General features: G+C 42.9%; 1 protein-coding gene across 1 annotated transcript in view; it reads left to right on the top strand.

Annotated features, from left to right (window-relative positions):
- PAPPA (pappalysin 1) overlaps nucleotides 1–16678 on the top strand; it is a 238737-nt gene extending 222059 nt beyond the window's left edge. The window contains exon 22 of the mRNA XM_013007231.2: nucleotides 16311–16678. Within this exon, the coding sequence (XP_012862685.2) occupies nucleotides 16311–16418 (108 nt within the window). The 3' untranslated portion in view covers nucleotides 16419–16678. The remainder of the gene's footprint in view (nucleotides 1–16310) is intronic.
- Nucleotides 16679–26666: the final 9988 nt, after the last annotated feature.

Genomic DNA, 26666 nt, shown 5'->3' on the forward strand with positions numbered 1-26666 from the left:
GCTAGATGGCCGCTTGTTTACCTTCAAGCCTTTAAGTCCCCAGACACTATGTCTTTTGATAGCCGGGCACCATCATTTTTCTTTGCCACATTTGTTTATGCACCCATTTGTATTCAGCGATCGTATCATGGAGGCGAGCACAAAATGATATGATTTTTTTTGTTCTTTGATGCCTGATAACTGATCCCTTCAGCACCTCATGATCATACAGGCTGGTGTGTTCTTTCATGTGGGCTTTGTTGCTTCTGACCTAGATGGCTGCTTGTTTACCTTCAAGCTTTTAAGACCCCAGATGCTATATATTTTGATAGCCATGCACCATCAGCTTTCTTCACCACATTTGCATATTCACCCGCTTTGTCTTCAGCAGTTGTGTCGGGAAGGTGAGCATCATAGAATGCCAATTTAATAGAAGAAAGTATTCTTGCACTGAGGAAGTACTTGCGAAACAGCATAATTCTAATGCTTCAACTTTTCCTCATTCCTCTGGATTCATTATTGAGCTTTTGCATCTCTATGAGGCCATTGAAAATACTGTGACTGGAGTCCATTGTACCTGATCCTAAAAGTGTCATCTTTAATCTTCTAAACTTTAAGAAGATATTTTGCTGCAGATTTACCCAACACGTTATTTGATTTCTTGAATGTTGCTTCCATGGGCATTGAGTATGAATCTAAGTAAAAAGTATATCCTTGACAACTTTAGTCTTTCCTCTACTTATAATAATGTTGTTTATTGGTCCAGTTGTGGAGATGTTTACTTTGGGGTATTTTTGTTGTTGATTTTACATTGACATGTAATCCATAATGAATTCTGTAGTCTGTAAGATATTCATCAGTAAGTGCTTAAAATCCTCTTCACTTTCAGCAAGCAAGGTTGTGTGTCATCTGCACATTGTAGGTTGTTACTGAGACTTCTTCTGATCCTGTTCTAGATTTTTTTAGCTTATTTTCTTGGCACATAGAGTGAAAAAGTATAATGAAAGGATCTAACCCAGGCACACACATTTCTGATTTTAAACCATGCATTACCTCCTTGTTCTTTCTAAACAACTGCCTCTTGATCTGTGTCAAGTTTGTGCATGAGTACAATTAGTGTTTTGGAATTGGTGTTGTGAAAAACATTCTTTGTGATGTAATCTATAGTTTCTGATTGTCCTTACAGTCATATGCCATTTCATAGTCAATAAACACAGATTAACATCTTTTTAGTATTTTATTTTTTCAGTCAAAATCCATCTGACATCAGTGATCATATAAATCTCTTGTCTCAAATCCTCTTCTGAATTTGACTTGGATTTTTGACAGGTCCTGACAGTGTACAACTCTAATTATATTTCCATTACCTTTAGCAAAATTTTACTTGCATGTGATATTAATGATATTGTTTGATAATTTCCACAATCTGTTGGATCATCTCCCTCTGTAATGGGCACAAATAATGAACTGTTCCTATTTTCTGTTGGCCAGGTGACTATCTTATAAATTTCTTGGCATAATTGAGTGCTTCCAGCATTATATCAGTTTGTTAAAACAGTTTAATTGGCATTTAATCAATTCCAGGAACACCCACCCCCTTTTTTTTAACCAATGCCCATAAATATTATTAGTTTTTGATCATATGCTAAATCCCGAAAGGGTTGAACATTGACCAATTATTTTTGGTACAGTGACTGTGTATTCTTTCCATCCTCATTTGATACTTCCTGAATCATTAAATATTTTGCCCATAGGGTACCTCAGTATTGCAACTCAAATTTTTTCTTGTTTAATTTTTTTAGCTTGATAAATAATGTTTTCTAACTCCAAGTCTTTATATATGTTTCATTATACTGCTTTACTTTACTTTCCCAAGCTGCCCTTCGGAATCTTCTATTCAGTTCTTTACTTTTTCCATTCACTTTAGCTACTCTACAGTCAAAAACAACTTTCAGAATTTCTTCTGACATCCACTTTACTCTTTTGTTTGTTTGTTTAATGACCCTTTGCCTTCTTCATGTTTCAGGTCCTTCATGTCACTCCATCATTCATCGTATTAACCGATGTTCAGTGTGTCAAATCTGTTCTTGAAATGACCCCTAAATTCAGGTGGGAAATATTCAAGGTCATACTGTGGCTCTCATGAACTCTAAAATCTTTCTCCAACTTAAAGGTGAACCTGCATATGAGAAACTGATGATCTGTCTTGGCGATTATTCCCTGGCTATGTTCTGACTGATGGCTTTGAACTTCTTCATCATTTCTTCCCACAGATATAGTCAATTTGACTTCTGTGTATTTCATCTGGCAAGTCCATGTGTATAGCCACTGTTTATGCTGTTCAGAAAAGGTATTCCCAATGAATTAGATGGTTGGTTTTGCAAAATTCTATCATGGGATTTGCAGCATTGCTTCTGTCACCAAGACCATATTTTCCAACTGTTGATCCTTTATCTTGGTTTTTGACATTCACATCCCATCACCAGCCATTGTCAAGGCATCTGGATTGCATGTTTCATCAGGTTCAGACTACAGATGTTTGTGAAAACCTTCAATGATTTCATCTTTGGCATTAGTGGTTGGTGCACAAATTTGAATAATAGTCATTTAACTAGTCTTACTTGTTGATGTATAGATATTATCCTATCACTGTTGTGCTATGCTTCAGGATGATCTTGAAATGATCTTTTTGGTAATGAATGTGTTGCTGTTCCTTTCATCATTCCTGGCTCAGTAGATAACACAATTGTGTTGATTTTAAATGGCCAATACAAATCCATTTCAACCCATCCATATGAGAACATCAGACTTCAGGCATTCCATTTTCAGTTTCATGATGGCCAATTTTCCTAGCTGTATACTTTGTGCAGTCTACATTTTAGTATTGCCTGCTTGTACTCGTTTCTTCTCATCTTGCGTCATGGAGCACCACCACATGAAAGTCCCAAAAGCTTTCTCCCATTCACCAATTTCAGGTCAACTCCACTCGGAGGAGGCAGCTCTTCCCCAATTGTAATGAATGCCTTCCAATCTGAGGGGCTCGCCTCCAGCGTTTTTATTCAATATTCTGCTGCGATTCATAAGGTTTTTACCATGCATAATATTTTCAAATTTTTAGTGAGTAAATCGCTAGGTCCCCCCACTCCCTGCCCCCTTACTCTGTTTTAGTCTGGAAACTCTGCTAAAACCTGCCCATCATGCTTGGTCCTATTATGTAAGACATGAGGGGCATAGCTTCCAGCATTATAGCAACATACAAGCCACCAAAGTGCCACAAACTGACAGGCAAGTGGTGGTTTGCTCTTTAAGCACAGGATACCTGATATCAGAATTATCTATTAGTAGAAACTTTTAAGGTGTATTTTTTGCTGCATTATTGTTAGTTATGTGCTTGTGATGTATGATAATTTATGAGTTTCCAGATCCCACTTTATTTGAAACTTTTGCATGACTTCGGTTTATCACAATTATAAATAATGTTACTCCCGAATATCTTTCTCCATAAATACTTCCACAGTTCCACTTATTCTTTTATAGTTGATTCTTAGAATTGAAATGACAAGGATAAAGGGTGTGAGCATTTTTAAGAACCTGGATAACTACTATCATATTAATGCGGCATTACTGTTTTACTGCATGGGAGTCAGGTATCTTTTGAAAGTGAATGGACATTGAAGTCTATGTTTTAAACAGAAGTTCATGTAGAATTATGGCACTTTGTTTACCTGACACCACCGGTTAGAACAAGTGCAGCTCTGATTAAAATTATTTTCCTACATGCTATAAATAAGTTGTATAGCAAAGCATTTAGAAAACGGACTTATTGAGAAACATTTTTAAATGGATCGTTATTTCTACAGAAAGCATGGTTGGGATATGAAGTCATGAGACTGAATTCCAGGTGCAGATTCCAAGTTATTATACAGTCAGATGAGTGAGTGTGTGGTGTGTGTGTCTGAGAGAGAGAGAGCTTTAGCAAGTTCTTGGGGCAAAAAACAAACTTTTCATTCTATTTTTCAGGAACTGTTTGAAGCCCCCTGGGTGTATGTGTATACATATGTAATTATTTATTTTGTTATTAACACCAAGTCATCATTTGGCTTTTATCTTCCTGTCCTGGGTTCATTTCCGACTTCAGAGCCATGAGGTGTATGGCGATGCTCCATTGAAGGACTCTTTTTGTTGGTGGTGGTAGTGGGTCTAAGGTGTTGTTTTTTGTTTTAATTTTATTTTCCATTTGCATTCAAAATGCAATGCTGACTTTTCGTGTTAAAGACTTCCTTTCTCCCACGTTAGACTGCTGCTCCTTCCAGCTGGTTGAGACAGCAGAATGGAGATGACCATGTACATTTCCGTTATCCAATGAGATGTGTGTTTAGTTTCTCCTATGTGGACAAGACTGTGCCAGACAGACATGGGGACCACCCCTTTGTGAAACTTGCAGTTGATGAGGGAGCCTGATAAACAGCGTCGTGCTTCTACTTACCTCTAAGAAAAGACAATGGGAGAAGTGTGTAAGCTCTTATGGAGAACGGTGTTAGCAGCAGATAAAGCATTGAGGAAATGGCATTGATGTTGAAGTTTTCCTGGTGAACACGAGTGGTGACTGGGGCAGAAGGCATAAAGCCTGTTATAACTGCGTATGAAGTACAAATTAGAGAATCAAAAGGTCTAAAGCTCTAAAGGTGGTCAGTCGCGTGTTCAGAAGGTCAGCAGGTTGGATGCCCCAGCCGGCCACTCTGTGGGAGAGAGATGTGGCCGCCTGCTTCTTTAACGATGACAGCCATGGGAATCCAATGGCGGCAGTTCTACTTTGTCCTATAGAGCCACTAGGAGTCAGAACCGATTCCACAGCAATGGGTTTTAATGTTTTCCTGTCAGGTAGATGTGGCTTTGCTGTCATCCTTCAGCTGTCCCATGTGTTTGTTTGGGAGTTCCTCACATAGATTTCTAGGAGTCTGACTATTGGATAAGAAAAGGGTTTCAAATCCTTTTGGACAATGAAAGTGTCTCAAATTAAAGTCATGTTTTCGGCCACTTAAGTTTCCTAGTTCCACTTCTAGGTAAACTCTAACTTCTTAAAATTTTTTACTGTTTCTTGGATACATTCAACTTCTTTGTGCAGTAGACTGTTTTATAGGAGGTACCATATGATATGGGTTTCATTTGGCTTATATGGAGAAAACAGACAATACTACAAGACACCTGTAGTAAATGAACTAGTATGGATGAGGCCCTGTACCGGACACCCGGACTCCCATTTGTAAAAACGTAATCTCATGTCAACCCGGAGAAAGTGCCATCAAGTCAATTCTGACACATATCAGCACTGACAGGTCCCTATCATTATCCCTGCTGGACGAGAAGTCAGAATTCCGCTGACTAGTATGGCTAAGAACCTTGTCCTGTCTGCCTCCCGAGGCCGGCTCTTTCTCCTGCATGAAGCTGAGTCTCAGAAGTGAACATTTGGGTGATAGGACCTTGTCCTCAACACCCCTGGGCATGACCCTCAGTTCTGGTGGAAAGCATTTCATTGTGAGCCCCAGACTTCCAAGGAACCTTGGGTGTGGGACCCCTCTCCTTGGCAAAGTTGAAAGTGGGTGCTAATGAAGGCTAGATTGTCAGTGCAGCTCCCCGCTGGACCCAGTCATCCCTGACATTCCAGGCAGCCCTTCAGGAGTTTCCTCTGGCATGCAGAGTGTGAGATAGGCTGGGATTCTGTTCCCAGCTGCCGTAGTAGGAAGCCTCTCAGGGTAGGAAAGGGCCTGGCAGCTGACTTCTTTCCTCTCATGCCTCTGCCCTTATCTGATGAACTTGTTTAGCTCCCACTTATACACTTGGCCTCAATCACATGGAATAAAAAAATATATATATGTGCCCCTACGCAGAAGATCACAGACTGGAACTCAGAAATCCACCTATACTGTATATTTGCCTTAAACATCTTCCTAAATTCTATTATTTGAGTGCTCAGTATGTTCTGGGCTATTGATAGGGAAGTAGGGGTATACTGGTCACTTAGACCCAGAACCACTCAATTAAGTAGAAAAATTGAGGCTAGAAGAGGTGGAAGCATCTGCACAAGAGCCAGCAGTGTGGGATTCAGGAATTCTTGACTTCAAACAAATAATGGTAGCAAACATTTATTGAGAGCTTGCTGTTTGCCAAGCAACATGCTAACTGCTTTCACATGTGTCCTTTCATTGAGGCGGCCCGGTTGCTCTGTGGTGGTGGATATCTTTTGTCTCCAGGGTATAGATGACGAAACCAAGGTTCCGAAGGGTTAAGGTCACACGACCAGTGTGTGGGAGAGCTGAGTGAGCCTACACCACAGAGTATCTTCCTCTCACCACTGCTCTGAACATCTCGTTCCACTGGCTTGTGTCTTGCCCAAGTATCTTGCCCTTTGCCTGATAGATGAGCAATTTGCTCTGTAGACCTCCTGGAATGGAGCCCTGGGTGTGAACTACAGGCTCGGGGGCAAGCTCGCAGCACCTTCTCCCAGACTTCCATTCTGCCAACTATCCACCTAAATCTCTTGACGGTCCCCAGGGTGGGGGCCTCCCAGCCCCTTGGCCCAGAATGAAGTCTGTCTGCTCTCTCCATCCTTCCTCCCCTTGTCTGTCTTTACCGACACCAGCTGTTCCCCACATCTGCCTCTTGGGGTGACCTGGGCTCAGTTGGCAGACGAGAACAAGACAGTGCAGGAAACGCCGTCTGACAGGGGTGTCCAGTTTCCCACCAGACACCCGTCTGCAGGGTGAGGCAGACAGGAAGGGGCAGGACTCAGCTTCTCCGAATGTCAGTTTATTATTTTCCTGTTGGAGCCTCGAATACAGAGCGTATTTCCAGAACAGTTTCTCTGAGAGTCTTTCTTCATAACAACCTCCCACCCCCAAATCAATTTACATTTGGGATCATTCTAAGCAGGCATGTGCGGGAGGAGGGGGGACAACCTTAACATAGTCAACATACCAAGGCTTTCTAAGGTGTGGTGGCCTGGAACATTAGTTATGGTCATTTCAGGCAGCTGCCAAGAGACTGATTCTGGAAGATGTCTGGGGAGTTAGGGTAAGTCCCTGCTCTGAGACTTATTAGCTCTGTGACCTTAGGCAGGCCAGACTCACCTTGGGTTTTTATCTCTTGGTATTTGTATTAGCTCATGTCTAAGGACTCTACATGGTTTCCTGACTAAGATGGATATTGAGAAGAAATTTGAAAGCTTGTGAGAGCTAAAACTCGCTGAGAATGAGAAGAAGTTAATCCCAGTAGCATGCAATACAGCATGGCATACCTAATTGCTGGCCATCCTTAATTTGCTAAGTGTAGTGCTGCCCCATTTATTTGCAAACTCGATCCAATAGGTAGCCCATCGATCTAAAGAAATGATTACTTCTATAAAGATATGAAGCTAATCGGAGTCATTGGATGGCGACCAGGAGAGGAGACCATGGCCTATATTGACAAATAATTGGTTAGTAGTTCACAGAACTAGGGATGCGCAACCCAATAGCCAGATTGGTTGTTCAAAGTAAGTCTGATCATATCAGACCTTTCTGCAGGCCTGAGTGCTTCCCATTTTACTTAGAGTAAAAACTAAAGTAATTCCAATGGCCTACAAGGACCTACTCCCTCTTCTTAACCCCATGACCGCTCCAACTTCATTTTCCACTAGTCCTGCTCACTCAACTCTGGTCACCTTGGAACTCGCATCCGCCTACCTGACAGCCATTGCCACTGGCTATTCCTTTAGCCTGGATCACTCATTTCTACTTATCCAATGACTCACTTCCTCACCCCCTCATGTCTTTGTTCATGCATCCTCATCTTATTGAGCATCTTGATCTCCAGCATGCTCACTTCCATTTGCTTGCACTTCCACTTTCTTCCTCCTTCCATAGCACTTAATACCTTGATATCTACCATATGAGGCATTTATTGTTTATTTCCCCACCATTCTGCAATGGCCACTGATGTATTTATTGCAAGTTCCAAACTGCCTCTAGTAGGTGTTCAATACTACTTGCTGAATGAGTGTGTAGGGTAGCACTTGCAGTGTGATAGAGATGATCCTAGGTCATGAACATGGCGTATTCCGTTTTAACCACTCTGAGTTCACGTCTTGTGGATTCGTTGTCAGACATGTAGAGTATAGTGAATGCTAATGGGGACACAGCAAGTGAGGAGCGTCGATGAGGCTGCTTAGAGAAGGCAGCATTAAAGATGAGATCCGCAGAGTGTCTTATCCAGGTGAAAAAATAGAAGGGAAACCTAGGTGAGGATAGAGGGAGAAAATATTCCTTACAGAGGGCACAGACTTTTAGAAAGCCCAGACTTCAGGAAGAATATTGAGGAAATAGTAATGTGTAGAGTGTTGCTAAGATACAGAGGAACAGGCAGGGAGGACCCTGGAGGGATGAGCAAGACCTGGGACGTTCACAAGCCAAGTCAGAGGACACTGGGGTATTGAGAGTTTAAGACATTAAGCCAACCTAGGGCATCCCAGAGGCTTCATGGGAGAGATATGAGATCTGCAGTGTGCATAAAGGATCAATAAGACACACCACAGGTCCAACTATAGGCTAGTCCCACTCTCCCTTGTCCAAACCTCAATGGCTTCTGGAGTGCTGTGACTCCTCTAATTTGGGGTGCAGCGCTGATTTTTTTCTTGTGGAAAAAGTAGGCCCTCATTTTAATTTTGTCCTATGAGGAGTCAGACCCTTCTAACCAAAAATAGTAATTCACCACTATTACACAATCACCTGGCCAACCTCATCATTCCCAACCTCATCGCCAACACTGTCATGACTGACATCACTGAATATGAAGCCCGTATGAATGCCACATGCTAAGCATTTTGCCTGAATCTTACATGTTATCTGAAATATTTCTTGTGATGATTATTACTTCCATTTTAGAGACAGAGAAACCGAAGTCAATAAAACAGACATTGTCTGATCTCATACTCAAAGGCAATAACAGGACGAGGACTCAAACCCTTCTGGGGTCTGTTTCTCATGTAGGCCAGTGCTTCTCTCTCTGTTACCTCTTTGTCGACATTTCGATAAGCCTCTGCATGGATGCTTTTCCTCCACATTCTGTGCCAGGCATCTCTGGGCGCAATCTCCAAAGAGCTTGTCTTACTTGACATCTAGCTTTCACCTGCCTTCTTTGATGAAACCTTCCGACCAACACTGGTAAGGCCCTGAGACTCCACTCATGTACATATTGTATGGGTACTTGTGACTGAGACCTTCAGGCTGGCAAAGCTTAAAATAGATACTACCTGGCACTTTTCAGGAGAATATCACCACCCTCTGCTTTGTTAACTTGCTACTCAAAAGATGACACAATGACCAGCCAAACCCCCCGACTTATTTAACCATTCAAAATCTCAGGCTCCACCTGATGACAGTCATTTAGAAAATGCATGCTGTCCACCCGTTCCTCCTTGAATAGACTAGTCTTTTGTCTATGATGTAGTGCTTTGGTATCTGCACTTGTGCACACACGAGTGCATGAGCCCTATAGATCAGAACTTTTAAACATTATTACCTAAATATACACAGATTAAAATTTATCATAAGGTAGAAGTGTAGTATTTTAGTATTAATTGTATAATTTCACAATACTCAAAAGGTTGTCCCAATTAGTAAGGCCTCAAAATAATTTTCTCAGGAGAAAAGATACTAGCTTGCACAGTTGTATGGCTGCCCTGGCTAATGCTTCCACCCAGGAGAATCCGTTTCTATTTGTCTTTGGCTCTGCTATTTTACAACTCTACAGATCTTGGATAAGGAGTCTTGGTGGTTGGCGATAGTTAAATGCTGGACTACCTCAAAGGCTGGTTGTTCAAACCCATCCAGTAGGAAAATAGCCTGGTGATCTGCTCTGATAGAAATGACAGCTGGGAAAACCCTATTGGGGAGGTCTACTCTGTCACCGGAAGTCACTGCGAGTCAGAAATTACTCAAAAGCACAGGACAGTGACCACCACAACATGGAACTGGAAGGAATGCCCATGTGGTGGTGGTGCAGACAGTTCCCATGCTCTGGTGCAATCCAAGGGGTTGGTGGTTCAAGTCTGCTCAGATCCAAAGGAGCCCAGTCCCAAGCAGCTGGGGTAGGCTCAAGGGCAAGGGGTCCTCAAAATAGAACTAGAAGTTAATGTGTAGCATGCTGACAGGAATGGAAATAATTTGTCTGTAGAAAAACAAATGGTGTCCAGTAGAAGGCTATTTATTATCTCCTGTGCCTACTGACTCATTTCAAACCCCTTTGGAAATTCAGTTCATCCTTCCTGAAGTTTTCAGATGTCTTTTGAACTAATTGTGATATCATATTTCATGGGTTCCCCCATGAATTAATTTACTTAAGTAAACTCTTTGATAAAAGATTAAAACAAAAACACCCTGAGACTTAGAAAGTGAAATGACTTGCCTAAAGTCTCACAACTGGAAGGGGGCAAAGGCTTTTTTGACCATTAGCATCACCCCCTGGACACCAGCCTCTGTCTGTCTCCAAGCCTCGGCCAAAGGCTGCAGCCAAGGTCTTGTGGTCCTGCGTTTCCCTGGGCTGCATTCCTGAGCCTCTCTGTGGATGGATGGAGGTGTTAGGCTGGGCAGCTCATGCAGCAAGAAAAACGGCCGTGCCTGAGCACTGTTTCAAGCACAGAAAGAAAGGGAAGAGAGCCCCGGCTTTTAGTCATTGGCCCAAGCTTGGTGACAGAATCCCAGAGTGGGTGGCCACGCCATTTGATGGGACATCATAGCCACAGGGTGCTGGGAATCCCCAAATGTAAACTGGCCACCAGGATGCTCATGCCATGGGTGGTAGGTTTCCTTGGAAGACTTTTTGAGGGAGAAGGTGGGGAGCTTCATGGAGAGTCAGGGAGTCTGACCATCAAGCTAAGAGCATTCACTGTAATGGTGGGCAACTCTTCTCTCCGTGACTCCGTGTCCTGTAAGAGACCCTGCTTTCCTCCTAGAAGGATGGGTCCTCCCAGTGGCTGCAAACCCGTGTGCCTCCCAGGCTGCTTGCCAGCCCCAAGACTCACCACCTTGCATCTTAGTGTCCTCTGAGCTGTAACATGAGTGTTGCTAGTAGGAATGAGTGTGGAAACACACATTGTGTTTATTTCAGTGCCCTGCACGTAATCACAGAATAAAGGACAATGGCTATTAAAAAAAGGCAGGGCATTTCAATTTACCATGTGGTGAAGAAAATGTATTTTTCTTGTTCTTACCTGCTGAAGGGCTCCCAGTCTTTAGCGATCGATGAAATCCTGTATTCTCTACTTACTGATTAGTAGTAAGGCACTGGGGAAGTTGGATTTTGCCTTAAACATTGCGATGCCTCTGTTTTCTCATCAGCAAACTGGGTGAATAATAGCAATAGCTTCAACAAGGTTGTATGGTGTCAATGAGCTACTATGTGGAAATCCTCCGGTTCTAGGGAAAGCCATCCGGAAATGTTCATGTGGGTGGGGGAGGGAGGTATTCATGACCCTGAACTTGAGTGACTAGGCTGCACCACAACCTCTTCCAGGTCTGACCAAGGGACACCTGTCACGTGGATGGAGCTGGTGAACTCCAACCTTCTCCCAGGTTTTGTCCATGGACCGGCAGGGAAACCTATGACGAGGGGAGGCTTCAACATGGTCTTCATAGTGGCAGTTTTCAGGGAAGTGAGATGGGGGAGGGCAGAAGACATCATGGATTGCTTCTGTGTCGGACACCATGCAAGCTGGTGCGTAGAGGACACTTTCATTGATACCTCCCGAGAATCCCAGAAGATCTTTAGAAAGAACTTCTTCATCTTACAGACAAAAACTTAGGATCACAAGGTTCTAGGCACTTGCTGAAAGGGAAGCAGTTCATTTCACTTGTTGAACCCGGTACTGAACCTGGACCCGCGTGACGCCCACACATCCCTAGCAAGAGCTAAGTCATTGTGGCTGTGGTTACAAACAGGTAGTGGAGACCAAAAGGCCACCAGACCTGCTGGCTCAGACTAAACCATCTGAAATCCAAAACGAACACACACACACACACACACACACACACACACACACACACGCACCAAAACGAACACACACACACACACACACACACACACACACTTCCACTGAGTCAATTCTGACTCATAATGACCCTATCGGGCACAGAAGAACTGCCCCATTGGAATTCTCAGGCTATAAATCTTTATGGGAGCAATTGGAGTGGTTAGTGGTTGTGAACTGCTGGCTTTTCTGTTAGCACCCAGTGTGTAAATCAGTAAGCCCCCAGGGGTAACAAACTTCTAAACTCTATAGCCTTCTGATTTAGTTTCCTTCCCTTAGTTCCTCAATGATATGTGGGGGGTTGGGAGTGGGCAGACCACTGCCTGGTCCAACCTAGAGAGGGAGAATTGCCACCCAAAGCCATCGTAGCCTGAATGGCCCCCCTGGCTTGAGAAGCTAACAGGTGGCAGGGGCCTGACAGCTGTTGACTTCCGAGAAGACAGAAAGAGAGACATGCTAGGCATGTCTCCATTTGTCATTCCTCCCTGGACAAGGCATTGTCTTCCCCCTGCTCACACTGAGAAGAATGCTCCGCCAATGGGAACGTAGAGACCATTAGCTTAATTCTAATGTACAGATGAGGGAACGGAATCTCAGCAAAGGAAAGCACTCTGTGTAAAACCAGCTTGCCAAGTCCATGCAGGAGCAGAGGCTGCCAGACATACATCTTGTTTATATTTCCATGCATTCATTTGTTCAGCCATTCCTGAATCCACTGAAAACTTATTAGGTGTGGTAAAAACATGAGTTCTGGGAATACCATGTTCAACCTCAGACGTGGTCACTACTCAGAAGATCACCAGCAATGCTGAACCAGCAGGGCAAAGAGATCACAGGCTGTAAGATGAACTAACGATAATGATGCCATCTTTGGGTGGATTGCTGAGGGATGCTTCAGGCGAGACTTGCACCAATAGCCAAAGGCATAAATGTAAAAAATCACCTGGAGGCCTTGAAGAACTGGGGGCGGGGTGGGGGGTTTCCCTGCCAATCCATGGACAAAACCTGGGAGAAGGGTGGAGTTCACCAGCTCCATCCACGTTGACAGGTGTCCCTTGGTCAGACCTGGAAGAGGTTGTGGTGCAGCCTATTCACTCAAGTTCAGAGTCATGAATACCTCCCTCCCCCACCCACACGAAATAGAAATAAAAAGCCACAAAGGATGAGGGCCAAATGGAAACCAGGTGAATTCTAAGACCTTGCAAGGCCTTGAACTTGTGGCAAATTGGATTTTGTTGCAAGAGGTGCAAACTGCTATTGGTGTGAGAGGCAGTGGGAAATACAAGAGACATATCAGATGTAAAACTGTCCCTAATGGCTCTCAGAGCCCAATGGGAAAGTGCTAACTGAGAGAAGGATAGAGTCGACATTAGAAGTACCTGGATCACTTGAATTCTAGTTAGAATGCGGGCAAGGGCAAGAGATGGGGGTCTATCACAGGAGGAGTGAGTTGAGGCCACAGGCGTTGTCCAAGTTGGGCCAGGTGGGAGAGAGGGCAGGATGGACAGGGAAGGTGTCACTGACGGTGGAATGTGAGTCCTCAAGACCTGGAGATTCGTCACAAGAGCTTTGAGCAACCCCTAGACGTTAGTGCAGGTGCCAGGGACTTTCTTGTGTTTCCTCTAGCTTGTTCCTTGTACTATATGATATACAATTTTTGTTTTTAACCTTACAGATGTTATAGATGTAGAAACGGGGGGCTGTGGCAATGAAGGGGTTTTCTCAAAGTCCCTCAACGAGTATGAGGCAAGCAAGGGTGCATGCAAGGTTTGGGAGCCCCATAGCGCTTCGCTCCCCACTATCCCTCAGTTGTTTGAATGTGGACTCTACCTTCAGTGTCTCTCCCCACCCTGACATTGGAGGGCTTTTCCTCTGTGTCTCTTCCAACTCTAACATTCCGTGCTTCTCTTGGAGATGAAAAGTTGGAGGAGAGAGGTGGGAGAAACTCTTTTCAATGGAGGCTACAGAAGGTAAATGTCTGGTGAGGAAACAGCCAATAGTAATCGTCTTAAACTGAATGGAAAAGGTCCACACGTGAACTTCAGCCTCAAGCATCTATTAATTTAACTTGGAAAGGGTAACAAATGTGTGTTAGCCAGGAGAACAAAGGAAGAGACAAATGAGAAAGAGATAAAGCTAGGAATAGAAATGTATTCAGTCTATGGCGCAGGCCCTGCGGACAGAGCAAGGAGGAAGACCAACATTGTCCCTGCATTATTAGTCACAGAAAGAATTGGAGATTAGATTGGTAGTGCAAGGGACGGAGGGATCGATTCTATGTAGATACATGCCTGAATGTGTACATGGATATAATCGAGCACTTAGCATATCTCAAGCCCCGTATAAAAGGTGAATTATCTCAGTCACCACCATCACAACCTCAGGAAGTAGACAGAATCATCCTTCCCATCAATGCATGAGTCAACTGAGGCTCCGATAAATTGTCACATGCCCAAGGTCACAGCTCAAGGTGGTGACTTACATGAAATCCTCCTGATGTTCGATCTCATATTTTCAGTTGTAAAATCACAGCAAAGAGGAAGGGAGGGAGGGATGGTGGGCCTGAGGGAGAGAAGACAAAGAAGCCGGGGGGAAATGGAGTTAGCTCATGGAGAATCAGGCCCCACATGCACGAGAGACAAAGCTCCTCTCAGAGACTTGGTGAGCACTTGGAGCCCCTGCCCAGGCAGGAGGCGAATGAGGTCATTAAATCCATCTGCGCAGATGGGGACCCTCTGGGGAGAGTTGTATGCAAATGTCATGATGCAATGAGGTGAAATCGCCTTGCGTTGCACGGGCTGGGATTCAAGTAGGGACTTTGGGAAGAGAGATCATCCGCTGTGCGGGGAAGACACTGCGCTGCGCTCGGCTCTTCCTCTCAGCTCTGGAAAGGAAAACTGGCCCAAGGTCACGGGGCACGTAAGGGATAGACTAGGACCTGGGACTCGGGTCTCTCCCTTTAAAAAAAACCTCTTTTTCAGTGTCACGTTTTAATTGTGTCTTGGCACGTTTGATTTGGGGAGGGAATAAGGAAAAAAAGCAAAGCACGTCTCAAGCAAATGCAAACCACCTTCTAGGACCCTGGAGTTTTCAGTAGGGGAATATTCCACATACAGGCTTTATGCAAGATGCGGTTGAAACTCCTTGCTCAGCAGCAAGGTGTTACATCAGCACCCTGCTGGAGGCCTGAAGTTATAGTATCCCTCCAGAGCCCCCCATTAGAGCTCAGCTGCTCACCGAAAGATTGGTAGTTCAGCAGTTCAAAACAACCAGCTGCTCTGTGGGAGAGGGACGGGAATTTCTACTTCTATAAAGGAGCGTTACCGTCCCAGAGACTTACAGTGCCATTCTGTTCTGTCCTGTCGGGTCACTGAGTCAGCATCGCCTCGGTGGTAGCGAGTGAGCAAAAGTTTGAGAGACACCACAGAGAAAGAGCTGGCAATTTGCTCCTGTAAAGATTACCTGCTACTGTTGAGTTGATCTATAGGACAACTCTATAGGACAAGTATATCTATAGGGTCTGCCGTATAGGAGAGAGTAAAGCCCTCTCCACAGGATTTCTGAGATTGTAAATATTGAGTGGAGCCGATGACTCAGCATTCTCCTGCAGAGCAGCTGGGGGGTTTGAAGCCCCAAACTTGTGGTTAGCAGCCCAATGGTGCCACCAGGGCTCCCCTGCAAAGATTACAGCCTGGAAAACCCGCACGGCAGCTCAACTGCCTGTGGCACCTCACGACAACCATGTAGAGCAATGGTTGTCTGGAAATGATACTTCTGCACGTTTTGTGGTACTTGATCACACAAGTCCTCTGAGTTAAATTTTCCACTGTATGGTGGCTCAGTATGTTTCCACAGTTTAAAGTAGGGTTTTGCATACCATTCTACAGATAGGAACCTGAGGCTCAGAGAGAAGTAGCTTGTCCTACTTTAAAGATCAGAATTATCCTTTATTATTTGGGCAAACAACTGCCCTGTTTATCCATTTTTAAAAGTGTATGCATCTCAGAGTTGTCCCAAGCATATAATTTTTTTTCCCTTCTGGAAAATACTGGCCCACACACCACTACTCCCCAAAGGAAGCTGTGATGATCACAACCTGAAGGATTGGATAAAGGTTACCATAGAGCTAGGAAGCAGAACCACGATCTGAACTCACATCTTCTGCTACCGAGATCCACTGATTATTCTCCTGCCTGACTCTGCCTCTCGGAAAACTATTGTCTCAGACCCCAAACACCTGTGCTCACACCTTTTCTCTTTTCCTCTCCAGGTCACCCCGTTCCCCATGTCCTGTGACCTACAAGGTGACTGTGCTTGCCGGGACCCCCAGGCTCAAGAACACAGCCAGAAAGACCTCCGGGGATATAACCATGGCTAAAGGAAGGACAAGGAGTTGTCCAAACATTCTCAGCACCAGGACCCGCATCCCTTTGGTATTGATTTCACAGTCAGCTGCTCAATGGAATGGCCTCTCCACACCAGGGATCCTTAGCACCCAACCGGTCTGCCTTTAATTTCACCCAGGAATGACTCCCAGTGGGGCAGATGAACCAAGTCTTGCCATGTTTAATGATGGAATGGAATCCCATCTCAAAGTCTTAGATGGATTGCAAATATAGCATGCAGTCACAGAACCTCCTAAAATTCTAACCATTTGTTATACCACCACAGCAAGAAAGTCTGTATGTAGGAGTGTGTACATCCGTGGTTAGAACACATGCATGCATACACACCCATACAAACATCTGTGTAAGGGCAGCATCGGAGACTGAGCAGAGAGAGACTGGAACAAAACTCAGTCTTTCCCAAGTTCCTAGCCAGCACTATCCTTGGGAGAAAGAGTTGTACAAACGACTAAGACTAAGCATTGAGATGCCAAGATAGCTTGTCCCCAAGGGTTGGGGCATGTAGGGTATGCATATGTGTGCAGTCTTTGGGGACTGGAAGCTAAATGGTCTCTGGCTACTTATGCTCTAGGGAACCAGAAGCCAGGAAGTGGTAAAGAATCCAAGGTAGGCAAAGGTCCCTAATTCTTCTGCTGCCATGGGAGTTTGATCCAGACTCCAAGGTTCAAGGCCAATTTGGAAGAGGTTTAGGATTGGAATGTCAAGGTGTTCCACCAGCCCCCTGCTTGAGGCTTGAAGTGATAGTATCCCTCCAGAACCCACCTGTTCTTTGAATATTGCCTTGGGACCACATTTGCTGCTACTTTTCCTGCTGCTCTATCCTATACATTGAGCAACCCAAGATGGTAGGACTAGGTTAGGAAAAAACCCACACCACTCAACAGCCTGCCTTAAAAGTGACCCATATTCTTCCATTGCTCCTTACCTTAGTCCTTCTGTAAGAGAAAACCCTCACCGGCCCATCTGGTAAAAAAAAGGTTGTCTCCATGGGTGGCTTCTTAGCCTAGAAGGGAGTTGAGGGACTTGAACCCTTGCCGAGAACCCAGAACGTCGAAGCCAGTGTTAGATTTTGTAATCAAGAGGAACAGTGTTACATTTCTGCAACCTTGGAGTCATCCATAGACTGCTGGAACTGTAGGGGCTCTTAAGTTATTCTATTCGTCCCAACTTTCATAGCCCATCAGACTAGAGTAGGCTTTGGTCCAGAGGAGCTCTCTTCTGCCCAAATAAGTCAAATTTTGGAGATAGATGAGCATCTTGGATAAAATCAGTCTAGACTATGGCCCAGTGGGCCATCAAAGCAAAGTCAAAAGAGTTCACAGCCTCAGGTCCCAACAACCCAACATGGCCATGGTGTCTTCCATACAGTCTCCCTGCCACCCTGTGACTGGGTCAACCCTTCGCTCTCCCCATGGTCAGCCCCCAATGGTAAGAGGGAATAATTCAAACCCAGGTGAAGACCTCCACCTCGTTGGAGACCCCTTTACCTTTTTTTTAGTAGTTGCCTGTTCACTGTCTTTGAATTGGAAGAAATTACTATAGAATGAGGTGGGGGGAAAAGGTTAAATCTGCCATACTTTCGGACATTTTGAGCTGAGAAAGTGAAGAGACTCGGGTCTAACCAGTATTGCTGGGAGTCAAACCATCGCATATGTGAGTGAAGACAACCCATAGCCACAGAGACGAGCGGAGGACTGGGAATGACCAGGCTTGCACGCTGCTCCTCATTACTGTAGCCAAAGCAGACCCTGTTCACCTACCATGGGGACAAAAAATAACTTCAGAAAAGTCTTACTATATCACACTCAACAGAAATTACACATTGATCGACAACACTTGAGGAGACACAGATCAGCCCCACCAAGGCGTTTTTTCACACAGGTGTCCACAGACCAAGAAGCAGTGTTTAGACAGTTAACATGCCTCACATTTTACCAAGACTCTGAATGGGTTCCAGAATGGAGAGGCTACCACCCTTGTTCAGGCCAGGATCAAATCCTTTTATATTTCCTGCTTATGATCCCATCTCTAATTTATTTTCAAGATTTCTTTTCTGTAATGACTAGAACCAACCTTTAGCTAAATAAATGCATAACAATTAATCTGAGAAACTTGATCCCATGTTGGCAACCCTCTCCAGATCTTAGAACTCATGTCAATGCTAAAAGTTCCTCTGTTGTCCTGGCCTTATTAGCAACGTCTCCTCAGTAGTGTTAATTTAGGAAGTTCAAGTTAAAAGAAAGATGGCAATGTCAGTCCTCTGGGTGGTTTAGTTACACCAGTAAGTCATGCAGAAAGCTTGGAGGCCCAAAAGGTGAGATTATAAAAGGTAGAGTTGCAGGAACCATGGAAAAGCCTCACCAACTTCCCTTAGATCCGTCTTCAACCCCTTCCTTCCTTCAGTCTCCCCTACATCCATCTCCAAATTTTCCACCACATTGAGGTTTCTTGGAATCTGACTCTTATTTTCAGACTCGCAGATTGCACTGAATACTTCTAGGTAAAGACCCACCCCAGCGTCCTCACTCTCATTCAAACCTGACAACCACCAATTTATGTTTGCCAAGGATATCAGGCAAGAGGGACTACTTGACCCATGGCTAGACCCAGGCCACCAGAGGGACATCTCAAACTTTACTAGAGGTTAGTCACCTCTGTTCACACAATGCAGTGATTCCCAGTTTTATTTTCTTCCTGGGAATAGACTCATTGTCTCATCCCTTGAATCATCTTCACTTTAGAACAGCAGAATACTTCTGAAGAGACAACCCTGGAGCTCAGGGGTCCTAAAACATTTGGAGATTATGGGTCTGAAGAGCTCGCTGTTAACCAGAGGGCAAACATGAGGAAGACAGCCCTCTAAGTTCCGCCTTCGGAAACATTTCTAAGCCAAACCTTAACTGCCTCCCTAGAGGACTTGTATTATCTCCAGCTTCTGTGCCAACAACATTTTAAGGGAAAACAGTACTTAGGAAGTCAATCTTCGTTGATAGAATTGGGTGTTAAGGCGGGGAGAGATCAACCATCCTAAGTAGCCAATCTTTGAAGATGGGGGGGCACCAGCGGCTACCCCTGGCTTCAGCAGATTGAGTCACTGCCTAGACAGTTCTCTTGGGCTTCTTCCCACCTTGGCCAATGCTTAAACATTATTTGTTTAAAATAATTCTAAGAGACAGACTTCAGCTACCTCCCTGCCAGGTTCAATTTACTTGGTTGTAACTGTCAATCTGTTATAGGTCTTACCTGTGTTAAAAAAAAAAAAAACTGTAAAGAGAAGGAAGGAAGGAATCCATTACGTCAAGTTAAAATTTTGCAAGATGTGTTCTTGTTGTTGATGTTTTTTCTGCAACTACTTCAAGTGGGGAAATAAAGGGAAGGAATTGATGGTGACAGAGCTGTACAGAGAGATTAATAGAAGACAAGGAGATACAGTGGAAATAAAAATGCATGATCTAAAAAAAATAACTCAGAAAAATAACACTATTTTTGTGTTTCCTAAAGAACGTTGTTCATTCTACAAACTAAGTAGATAGATGCAACCATAAAATTTCCCTAGGAGATATAGCGTGGGATTCTATAATGCTGTCTTGTTATTTCTGTAAATTATAGTAGGTCCAGGAAATGTCATTTTCTCTCTTGATGTGTCATTGAGGGAGCATTTTTATTCATCTGTTTGGTGACCATCAGTGGTAGTAGGGAGTGGGGAGGGCTTGATACTGATTTTTACCAAATATTAAAGGAGACGTAGTGTATCATGGTGGTTTTCGCATTATAAAATGTCTGTATTTGCCTGGACAACACTGGGCTTTCTAAAGACTGCACTCAGAATCACACTGCACATTTCAGTTTCCTTAAAAGCTGCTAAATTCTCAATGACCAGACAGGTAATTCCAATGGATCTTGAGAAAATAAAACAGACCACACAAAACTAAACAAACAGAAATAGAGAAACAAAATTGCAAATACATAAAGCCCGCACTCTTAGTTTACTAAAGATGGGCCAAACTGCTACCAACTGTATAAAAAGAAATGCACTCTCTAATAGCCAAGGGAGGAATGACGCCCCTAGGTGAAGAGCCGGGAATTCAATTTGCTCCCAGCAGCAATTTGTTCGGTGATCTGGAACAAGTGATCAAATTGCCTCATCATTTGCCCCAGTTTCTCTAGCTGCAAAATGGGCATACTAATACATACCTACCTCACAGTGGGAGGGCATGGAATTGTGAGGCCCTGTGGTTTCAGATGGGCCGTGGGTGTCTGCGAGAGCCAAGGTTTGAATCAAACTCCACAGGTTGTTTCTCAAGGACACGCAGGCCCATCGACCACTTAAGGGAGAACAGGGATGCTCGTTTGCGATTTCAAATAATGACGCTGGAGCTGCCAGGTCATCGTCCACCCTAAGAGCGAGGCTTGCATCTGGGGATCTTTCATTTGGGGGCTACAGTGAATGTTGTTCTTCCCCTTGTTCTGACCTTGATGGATTCTAAAGTTTGATGAAAAGACAGTTACTTTCTACAGTGTAAAAGTCAGCGTACTGTCATGTACTCCGGACTTCCGATCATCTATTTCCCCCTGTTCAGAGGGGAGTCCTTGAAATACTTCTTCAGGAGACACTTCATGTCTCAGAATTAAAATTCCGCATCGAGTGTTCCATTAAAGAACAGGTACCGATCCAGATGAGATCATCTGAGTGCAGACATCTCGGGGCTTCTTAATCTACACACCAGCAGTCAAGGAGGAAAATTTTGAACAATTATTGAGTTGCTTTCTTGGGTCTCTATAATCAATAACCTGTCTGCATATATCTATCTATATAAAGATATTATATATATATGAATTTACATATATATGCACATGTATATATTGTTGTACATATATGTGTGTATATATATACTTAAATGTAATATTTACAAAATAAAACTGTGATCTCATCTAGAGAAAATGTATTCATATTACAAACTGCTCTTCCATATTTATGTATCATATTATACCTTTTTTATTATTTTTATCATTATCATGGGTATTTCTAATTATTATGATGTTGAAATCTGTTTTGGCACCGTTCGGAAACTACCAAAAAAATGACTTTCCATTGACGTGCTTAAAATCTGTTCTCGTAAGAATTCTAGTGGCCTACTGTAAAAAAAAGAAAAAAAACAATTTAAAAAAGAAAAGATAATCTACACACCAAAAATAAAACATGGTTCCAATCCTTTTTCTGTACCTCACGCGCATAAATTTGCTGCTCCTATTTTTTGGGTTTGATTTTTTCCCTGTTTATGTATTTTTATGGATCTAAGTTAATTCTTTCAGCAATATATAAAATTGTAAATAGTAAACTTTATTTATTGAGAATGTCATCTTTTTAATTTATATTTACACAATTATTCATCTAATTTATTTTTCTATACGGTTTAAATACGCAGACATATGTTGCTGTTTGTGCCATTTTTATCCTATTCTTGTGGATTTGTTTTTCCATACTGTTTCTTTGGTCTCAAGTACAGGTTGGATCTCACAAAAGAATAATAATAATGTTAAAGACAGAACTATTTTGCCACTGTTGATTACTATAGCTTAAAGTTCTATATTATGAAAATATATAATAGCTTGTATGCTTCAATGTGTAGTGGTGTGTTTTTTGTCTGTTGTCAAACTCTAAGGGACTCTGGTATATACACAGTGTAATGGAAGAGAACACCAGAGCCTAATGTTAGACCAATGGTGACATAATACTAAAATCCATCTACGGTTAGTCTTTTGTGTAATTATTTCGGAACCATCTATATTTGCATATGTAATAATTGAAAAATATATTAAATGCTATAAGAGAGTTAAGTTTTCAGGGGTTGAAGACATACATCTTTTCCAATGATACCTGCCTTTTGAACAAAATCTTCAACAATGTACCTTCAGCCTATTCCTTTTTTATTTACTTTTCTCCATAATTGAACGCTCTGTCAACCAGCTCATCAAATGTACATACAGCTGACAATATGGTTTTGCTTTGTTTCAATCTAGCTAATCTTTTATCAGGTGGTAGCTGCATGATCCTTGGCAAATTATTTTGTTGCTGTAAGCGTTAGTTTTCTTGTCGATAATAAAATGGCAATAATAAAAGTGTGTACCCCTCAAGTTGTTGCTACGATTATAGAAGATAAACACGCAAAAGGCTTAGAATAGTGCTGGGCATACATTAGGTTTTGTCATAATCATTACGACAAGTCAGTACACAATGTATTTCTGATTTCTATTTACTTTTATAACAATAAAAATGAGATGCACTGGAGCAGCCAAGTGTCTGCTCGGGCCTTGCCCTGGACTTCCACTACATGGAGTGCTTGGCTGACACAGCCAGCGTCGTCGTCTGTTTTCAGTTGCCTGCAAGTCAGTTCTGACTCACAGGGACCCGATGCACAACTGAGCCAAACGCCGCCTGCTCCTGCCCCGTTGTCACAAAAGTTCCTAGGTTTGAACCCACTGTTGTAGTCACTGTGTCAGTCCATCTCATGGAAGGCCTTCCCTCTTTGTCGCTGCCCCTACATTTTACCACCGTGATGTCCTTCTGCAAGGACTGGTCTCTCCTGAGGACGGGTCCCACTTTGGATTACCAGCATTAAGCAACTCAAAATATGTGTTTACCTGCTAATCCTTGACAATTTGAAGGCTTCACTAAAAGGCAGTTTGGGGACATAAGGGAAGTCAAGAACTATTCATCACAGATTTTTTGATGTTTTACAAATAGAACCCACTGGTAAACCTCAGGAAGGTCACTTTCCAAAAAAAGGAGGAGGAAGAGGAAGAAAGAAAGTGGGGAGAAAACATTGTTTCAATCTGCCAAATAATTGGTTATTTCAAAATTAAGTTAAATGATGAAAGAAAATCAACCTTTCCTCACTTATCCCCATAGTTGGTTTCCAAAGGTCAGGTTGTTACATGAAAATCAGTGTTATGCCAAAAAGGAGAACCAACCACATCAGATCACAAAATTGAGGATGACTACATTATGGACCAACAATGACATCCCGGCATACTTGCCAAACCACTGGGAATCACGGCCGGTCAAGCTGACACATAATCTTAACCATCACACCAAGCTTTGCTCCTCAGCATTTGTTACTTCCAGACATAAATCACTGATGTGAAAAATCAGGCAAGTAGGATTGTTCCATTACCATAAGTGTGAAATGTTGACTAACAAGATAGTAGAGGGGTGTATTTCTTTGTTCTTTCTGATCAATTTATTGTGAAGATTCAAATAAGATTTAAAGAATAGGTTCATGAAAAAGACAAGTATTTCTGAAACACAAAGATTAAGACATTATATCTTTTTTTTGAGTTCTATAATCTTTATCATAATTAATTTGGCAACATTTTTTTTCTTCCAAGTACTCATTATTATTCATGTAATTTTTTTTCAATTTTGGCAAATATATAGACAACAGAACATTGTCCAATTCAACAACTTCTGCAAGTATAATGAGGTGCCATTGATGATATTCTTTGTGTTGCACAATCATTATTGATAGACCTCTCCAAATTGTTCCACCACCATTAAAATAAATACAGTGCTCCTCTAAGCAAAATCTCTTCCTCCATCGCCCATGGTAATCATAGGTCTAGTATAGATCCTTTTTTTAAAAGTAATTTTCTTGATATTATATTCACATTAGACATGAGGCCTTAATAAGGGTTCTTGTATTACTTTTTAAACTGTAAAAATAGAATATGAAACAAAGCATTTTTTCTAAGAACACATGTGATCACCATTTTTGTGCCCCTCCCTCCTCCCATTCTAACACATACACCTATATGTGTGCACACACAGTAACACCGTAATATAAATCATTTCAGCATTAGTTGTTCAATCTTTCACATGGGACAACTTCAAAGCAGGCAGAAATACTAAGCATTTGTATCTATATATGAGAATGCTTTGAAAGGTTGGTGGAAAATAGAATAGAAAGATAATGGAATTTTTCCACAAACAATTCAAAGCCACCTCATTTAAATATTATCCCTCTTATTTATATACTATTTAATATATTCATATTATTTAATAGAATATATTGTTTGATATATTTATATTATATTAGTATATTATCTGTATCTATATATTATTTATATGTTATCCATGTTTATTGTTTGTCTAAGAAACATACTATCAAGACTTTAGAGAGGGAGCAGGCACTATATTATGCTACATTGGCATTGGCCAAGCTATCTAGTTCTTAACTTTTAATAAGAAACTAGGACAAAAACACAGCTTGGTCCTCAACTCAGAAGATAGCAAAGTTTGCTTTGAGTGAGTGACTGAATCTCTCTGAATGAATAAGACATGGGTTTAATGCAGTGGTTGTACAAGGGAGTGGGCTAGGAATCAAGGGAGTGGGCTAGGAATCAAGGTAACCTGGCCCAAGGGTCAACTGCCAATTGACCTTGGGCAGGTCACTTTCCTTTGCCAAGACGAGAGTAATCGGCAATGTGAAAAGAGCAAGGGAGTCCTCGTAAGCAAATTGGACCGGCATGGGCAACACCTTACAGGGTTAGAGGGTGGGATAGGAGAGGAGAGGACGTTTGGTACTTTTAAGAAAGAGCAATAAAGGCCAGTAAGCAAGTAAAGACAGACACTGGTGTTCCAAAAAGAAAGATGGACTGCACATCAAGGAACTGAACCTCTCAAGGCCTCATGGTCCATAGTAAGTTTCAGGGTTCCCTGGGCAGCAGGAAGAAGTTGTTGAAAGGGATTCATGAAGATTGACCGGGCCAGATGTGTGACGGAGAAGGTCTATCGTCAGAAGGTGAGAGTAGGAGACAAGAACGGACATAGGGAACTACGAGGAGATTGTCTAATCTGAGAAATAAATGATGACTGAAAGGAGCCCTAGTGGCATAAATGGTTATTTGTTGGACTGCTAGCCCAAAGGTCAGCAGTTCAAAACCATCCTCAGGAGAAGATGAGGTTTTCTGTCCCTATAAACCATTGCAGACTCAGAAACCCCCAGGAACCGGTCCACCCTGTCCCAAAAGGTCACTGGGAGTCAGGATTGACTCTGCGGCAGTTGAGTTTGCATGAAAGTGGTGATCGTGAGCGAGAGAAAACTTTTCCAATCTACTAACAGTGAGATTTATGAAATGATCTCTAGGGTCGCTAATATTCTGTGATTCTAGAAACTCATTGAATACCTCTGCTTGTTATTTCTTGTAGACTTCCTTTTTAAATAATCAACTTTTAAGGAAGGGAAATCTAGTTGTTCCCCGCCACCCCCCACTCCCCCACCCCACCTCCACCCCCCGGACCTGAGCACCAGATAGGTGTCCCTGGGTGGTTCAAATGGTTAAGCATTCACGACTAACGGAATGGTTGGGGATCTAAATCCACTCAGAGAAGCATCAAATGTAAAGCCTGGTGACCTGCTTCCGAGAAGTCGCAACCTTGCAATCGCAATAGAACAGTTCTCTGCACACACGAGGTCTCCCTGTAAACTGGAATTGACTCCTCACTCGAAATGGACCATGCGTGCCAGCTGTCAGAACACACAAACCTAAGACACCACGCGGCCTTCATCGGAACGGATTCGACCGCCCTGGGAAAACAAGGTGCGTGGGCATGGAAATTGGAAAGTCCAAATACTATTCCTGGTGCTCCCTTAATGGTCTTGTATTAAAAGGCTCCAGGTACATGGAAGACTTGAGAGAAGTGACCTGATGCAGTCAGAAGAGATATGAGATCATAGCAGTTGACATACTGTACTCCGTTTTCCTAGGCAGTCCTTTACCTTTGCATTTCAATAGCCTCATGGATACAATGATGCCCTAAGGAAAATATGTTATAATTTCAGCAAAGTACATAGCAGGGAGCTGTCATACTGTCAAGTGGAGGATGCTTCGGAGAGGTTGGGGTCTTCCTCTTTCCCCTCCTCCACTTTGTTCCCCCATCCTGATTAAATTTAACTCCTTAGCTGCCTCATGCTACAGAGATGGTTTAGAGGGGAGGGCACACAGTATTTATCCCAGCTTCCCAGCATTTACCAGGAGGAAATGCACATTCCTTTTACATCACCAAGCCTGGGATCTAGGGTTCGTTACACTTGATCCCCTCTTATAACACCGGACACATTTCAGTTAAATGCGCAAGAGGCTGAGTTAAGACAAGTAAAACATTAACCCCAGCATTATTCTGCTTTCTGGCTTGAGCTATGAAAGAATCACCATGAGAG

This window comes from Echinops telfairi, unplaced genomic scaffold (genome assembly GCF_000313985.2).
Source record: "Echinops telfairi isolate 266 unplaced genomic scaffold, ASM31398v2 ScPeMD7_7410;HRSCAF=8448, whole genome shotgun sequence".
In the NCBI taxonomy this organism is placed as follows: Eukaryota; Metazoa; Chordata; class Mammalia; order Afrosoricida; family Tenrecidae; genus Echinops; species Echinops telfairi.